This window comes from Stegostoma tigrinum, chromosome 13 (assembly GCF_030684315.1).
Source record: "Stegostoma tigrinum isolate sSteTig4 chromosome 13, sSteTig4.hap1, whole genome shotgun sequence".
Lineage (NCBI taxonomy): Eukaryota > Metazoa > Chordata > Chondrichthyes > Orectolobiformes > Stegostomatidae > Stegostoma > Stegostoma tigrinum.
The window spans coordinates 26,868,769-26,874,768 of record NC_081366.1 but is presented as its reverse complement, the minus strand read 5'-3'; the positions used below and the strand labels follow the sequence as shown (position 1 = coordinate 26,874,768).

Genomic DNA, 6,000 nt, shown 5'->3' with positions numbered 1-6,000 from the left:
GCTCCTCCTTACATATTAATACTCCATTTAATATGTAAATCAAAAGTAATTTCACATCAGAACTGGTCAGTGCATGTGCTTTGCAGGCACAATTATTACTCCGGCAAGATGGGAACTGCTGAATTCTGATCAAGTTAAGCTAGCATATTTTTTGGATATAAAGGAGCAGTAATATTTTTCCAGACTTTGAAAAAAAAATAACCTGAGTTGTTTTTGCCCTGAAATCCTGCACTGTGTGATTGTGAACCAATTCCAGCACCGTGTTGGTGGTCAGGGCAGCTCTATAGTAAGCAAGTTCAACCCTGAATCACAGCATCAAAATACCTCAGTGCAGCAACCAAATGTTAATGAAATCAGCACCTCAAAATGACAACCACTTCTTCATGGTGATTGTTGGTGGCTGGTATACTAGTGTGCTCCTTTGTCCCAAGTGACACTAGTGTGTCCAAATGTAAAATCAACTTCAAAATATATTTTCACCCACAACAGTGACATCATGCTTTATGATAGAGGAGAACACATTGCTGGTTTTAAATGAAAGTAAGAAAATGTCAGAAATGTAAATTGTGTAGCATTCTACTTGATTTGAGTATTTGACAGTGGTTCCTACGGTAGCTTGATTGCATTGCATTCACTAGGAGATATTGTTACTCTGTGAGAAAAACTTGGAATAAACAACTTATTATCCAATCTTCCATTGTTTCTGATTTCTGGCCAGAGATAGGTTAAATTTTCTCAATTTTGCTGGTTACTGTAACGTTTTCCCCAATTGTTCCATTTTCATGACGTTGATTGAGATTTCTGTCATGCCTTCTAAACTTGAATCTGCAATCAAAACAAAAACAGCACCACCATAAAAACTGTACATTAACAGGATCTTTCCCATCATATTTTATTCTGTAGGTACAGTCACTTAATGCGTACCAAGTTTGTTTTATATCTGTAAACCAAAGATCTTTAGTGTCAAATAATATGATAACATGTTTGCCAATGAATCAACACAGTACTGTGACACAGACTGCTAACCTGAAGACACAGACTGCTAACATCTTCAGTGAAGAAGGAAACGTCAATTTTGTCCTTGTGGGTCTGGTGCCTTTTCATCAAGCTCAGTGACCGGAAAAGTCAATCTCAATTTAGTGGGCAGATAACAAACTATCGACATTCAATAATACATGTAGTAGAGTGGAAAACGTGCGAGTTGCAAATGGTGTGACTGAGGAAGAACTGAGGAAGGGTCATTTGACTCAAAACATTAACCCTAATTTCTCTCCATAGGTGCTGCCAGACCTGCTGAACTTTTCCAGCAATTTCTGTTTTTGTCAACCTCTTGTCAATGATAAGGGAACATCTTTATTTTTTCTGAAAGTTACAGACACCAGCTTAGCATACAATAGAGGTGAGTATAGTGTCAGGATCATTTGGTGATTCTCAGGGCTCAACCACAGTATCTCCACAAATTCAGCCAATGTAGGCTAAGTCAAAAGGACAGCATGGTGGCTCAGTGGATAGCACTGCTGCCTCACACTGCCAGGGACCTAGGTCTGACTCCATCCTCAGGCAACTGTCTATGTGGAGTTTTCACATTCTCACCTGTCTGCGTGGGTTTCCTTCAATTGCTCTAGCTTCCTCCCACAGTCGAAAGAGTTAGGTGGATTGGCCATGCTAAATTGCCTATAGTGTCCAGGGATGTACAGGCTAGCTGGGTTAGCCATGGGAAATACAGAGATAGGGTGGCGGGTTGGGTCTTAATGGGGATGCTCTTTGGCGGGTCAATGTGGACTTGATGGGTAGAATGGCCTGCTTCCACACTGCAGTAATTCTATGATTCAGAAAAGTTCCTCACCTATAGTTGGCATTTATCTTTTAACTAATGCTACTGGGAACCCTCATGTTGCTGAATCCCTGCTCAACTGAGTCGGCTACTCAGGTATTCATTAGAAACATGAAATTCCTGAGACAAGTATCATGTCAGCCAGTTAATTTCCACTGGACGGACAACATCTAATTTTCTATTTGGGGACCTTGCAACCTTCAAGACTCAATACCAAGTTCAAAAATTTTAGGGTCTGAGCACCTTCTTAAATGTCCTTTATCTAGCTCCACATCCCTGGCCTTGTCATGACATGAGCTGCTTTCAGCACAACCAACCCATTTTCAACCAGTTATGGACCCTATTAACAGCTTTACTCCTTCTGTGGCTTACTGTTCTCCATCCCTTTCTCTAACCAGCTGCTGTTCTCGCTCCTTGGGCTCCATGTCTACCTATGCTCTCAGTCCTTTTCACCACACCCCCACTCTCATTTCCACCATATAAGGCACCTTTACCAACTACTTGTTCTGATGAAAGGTCACTGGATACAAAATATTGACTCCACTTTCTCTCTCCAGATGCTGCCAGATATTTTTTTAAACGTACAGCACAGGAACAGGCCCTTCGCCCCTCCAAGCCTGCACCCATCAAGATCCTCTGTCTAATCTGTCATCTATTTTCTAACGGTCTGTGTTAATTTGCTCCCTGCCCATCCATGTACCTGTCCAAATATATCTTAAAAGACGCCGTGTCTGCGCCTGCCACCTCCGCTGGCAACGCGTTCCAGGTGCCCACCACCCTCTGTGTAAAGAACATTCCACGCATATCTCCCTTAAACTTTCCTCCTCTCATTTTGAGCTCATGACCCCTAGTAATTGAGTCCCCTACTCTGGGAAAAAGCTTCTTGCTATCCACCCTGTCTATACCCCTCATGATTTTATAGACCTCAATCAGGTCCCCCCTCAATCTCCGTCTTTTTGCTGAGTTTCTTCATCACTTTCTGTTGTTGTATCAGATCAGCCAGAATGGCTTTTTATGTCATTACAGCTCCATTTCTTATGCTCTGATAAATACATAGCTCCTCTGTTTAGTGACTTGGGCATTGGTCACACAAAAAGAAGTAAAAGTGTGGAAGATGCTATTTTCCATTTTATTTTTAGGTGTTCCTCAAATGTGAGTGTCACTGGTAAGGTCAGCATTTATTGACCACAATTAATTGCTCTTAAGATGGTGGTGGTGAACTCTCTGCTTGAACTGCTACAGTTCATGCAGTGTAGGTATATCCACAATGCCTTTAAGTAGGGAATTTCGTAAATTCAACCCCAAACACAATCAACGAATGGCAATACAATTCCATGTCTGGATGGTGAGCAACATGGAGGAGATCTTGCAGGTGGTCGTAAAACCATTTGTAACCTGTCTTTGTCCTTCTTGTATAATGGCTCTGGGATTGGAAGGAAGTATCAATGAACAAAACAAAATCTTATTTGTTTTCTTTTCTTTGAACACGACTTTATTGATATCAAAAGACTTACATTTAAACTGTGTCTGCCATGACCTTGTAACATCCTAAAGCATTTTGCACTCTTTATATTCAAAGTCCAGTCACTTTTTTTAAATGCATGAAACACGGCAATCATTTGCACTAACCAACAGATGTAATGATGAATAAATGATCTTTCAAGCCCCTGAGATGACATTCGAACCCAATATCATTTTGGCTCAAAAATGGGAGTGCTACCATTGAGTCAGAGCTTTGATTTTTCTTTCCTTTATTCTTTCCTGAAATGTGGACTTCACTTAAAAGACCAATAATTCTTGCCCATGCCTAGTTGTCCATGAACTAAGTGGCCTGCTAGGCCATTTCAAAGGGCAGTTAACAGTCAACCACACTGCACTAGATCCGGGGTCACATGTAAGCCAGATCAGGTAAAGGTGTATCAGAGATAATGGGAACTGCAGATGCTGGAGAATCCAAGATAATAAAGTGTGAAGCTGGATGAACACAGCAGGCCAAGCAGCATCTCAGGATCTGATTAAGGGGAATTGGTTTATTTGGGAACAACTGACACGATAAACTGTGCTCAATGTAGAGCTTGTTTGCATGTAAGTGGTTTATTCAGTGAACTAGATGTATTTTAATTTTCACAGCATTACTTGCTTTCCCCCATATTTCGCCAATATAGTTATGTTCTCTGTAATCTTATCTGTCTCCATAAATCTCAAAATAAAGTGCTATTTCAGTTGTTTTTTACATTGGGTTCCCTCATTCAGAATCTCTCATTTTCACTGAGCTCTTTATCACCTAATAAATCTGAATTTAAAATTCTCATTATTGCTACAAATATCTCCTTGGTTTCATTTCATTTCATCTCGACAGCCTTCTCCAATGTTATGTTCTTTCCACATTGTCTGGTTCTTTGAACCTGGTCTCATCTCCAGATACTACACTGGCCTCTCTACCTTCCATGGGAAAAACTTCAGTAACAACGACAATCCAATCTGTAATTCCTTCTCAAACTACACCCCACTCTCTGCCTCTACTTCTATTTAAATTACACATCTTCAACAAGATGTTTCGGTCCCTCTTCCAACTTTCTGATAAAGACAAATTTTTGTTCCTTTTCTCCTCTGCAAAGCACCTTTACCAATGTTCAACATTAAAAGCAGCATCTAAATGTTATTTACAGTTCAGAGCAGAACATGTTTTGAAAAATTTAATCATCAAGACTGTATACAGTTACCGCTTTATTTTCTGCATCTGGTCAATCGTGTCTGGGAGCGGAATATTGATGGTCTCAGGTAGAAACAAGACTGCAAATGCTGATGTCACTACGACACACCCCATCACAATATAAGGCAGAAATTCATGATAAGTACCTGTGAAAATAATAATGTGAAAAGGAATTGTCTGGAAGATGAAGAGCAGCACATCAAATAAAGCTACAGGTAATACAAGTAATACAACACATGAAACAAATGAATTATAAGCTATTCAGCTCTGCCAGCCTGCCCTGCTGTTCAGTGAGATTATGCTTAATGTGATTGTGGCTCATGATCCCAGCTGATGTTATGATGGACAAATAAGATTTTTTTCAAATAAGTGAACAAATGAGTGCATTTTTCATTCAAAATGGCATGATTTTGCATTAATAAAACCAATCTGGTATTACACATGCTGTCTTTTTATGACAATACCATGTGGAGATGGAGGAAGGCAGCAGGCCAGGCAGCATCAGTGGAGCAGGCATGTTGAAGTTTCAGGTTGGGACCCTTCTTCAAAATGTCAACTTTTCTGCTCCTCTGATGCTGCCTGATCTGCTGTATTCCTCCAGCTCCACACTACATTGTTTCTGACTCCAGCATCTGCAGTTCTTGCTCTCTTTGTCTGATTATTTTTTATGCTCTTCGTCAATTATACTTGTCAATATTCTTTCAGCATGACAATTTTTGTGACAAATTGCACATGTCCAATTAATTCAATTAAGTCTTCTAATCTTGGAACAGGATATGAGTCTGCTTTCATGACCACATTGAATTTGCAATATTCAATACAGAATTGTTTGGACCCATCCAGTTTCAGCACCATCACACTAGGTTAGCTCCATCAGTTCAATAATGTCATTCTCAATCATGAATTTAATCCTCATTTGAGCTAATCTCTCAGGATTCAGTCTATACAGAGCTCGTCATGCACCCCCCGAAACCATTTCTCCTGGCGTATTCCCATTAAGTGATTTATAATTCTGTATTAGCCTCTATAGGCTCATTTGATGGCCTTATGGAAAGCAAAATATGATGTTATTTAACCTTTTAAGCACTTCCTTGTTTTTCAATCTGATTTGCGGATGTCATTTGAATTTTCAATTTTGGATTCTATCTCCAATTGCTCAGATATTTTTTATTTCATTCTCTACTTTTTTCACTACTGTAAGTATACATTTCTCTGGACTATCAGCCCTATCATAATATCTTTTTAACGTATTAACAGGACGCACTCACTGATTCCTTCTGTCTGGAGTACTCAAAACCAGACTCATATCATTCACTTTTTGTTATTGGTCGATAAAGTCCACTGAGCCTGTGGTTAGTGGTTCCCCAATGGCAGATAACAAATAGTCTCCAGCAACAAAATTTCAAACTTTCGCCTTTCCAATCAGCTTAATAGTCACTGTTTGTTTATTACA

The 6,000-nt window shown here is 39.7% G+C and overlaps 1 protein-coding gene across 1 annotated transcript in view; it reads right to left on the bottom strand.

The window, feature by feature from the left end:
- Positions 1-603: 603 nt before the first annotated feature.
- LOC125458321 (organic cation/carnitine transporter 2-like) overlaps positions 604-6,000 on the bottom strand; it is a 74,085-nt gene continuing 68,688 nt past the window's right edge. Inside the window, exons 9-10 of the mRNA XM_048543514.2 lie at positions 4,558-4,693; positions 604-825 (exon numbers count right to left, since the gene is read on the bottom strand). Of these exons, the coding sequence (XP_048399471.2) occupies positions 726-825; positions 4,558-4,693 (236 nt within the window). The 3' untranslated portion in view covers positions 604-725. The remainder of the gene's footprint in view (positions 826-4,557; positions 4,694-6,000) is intronic.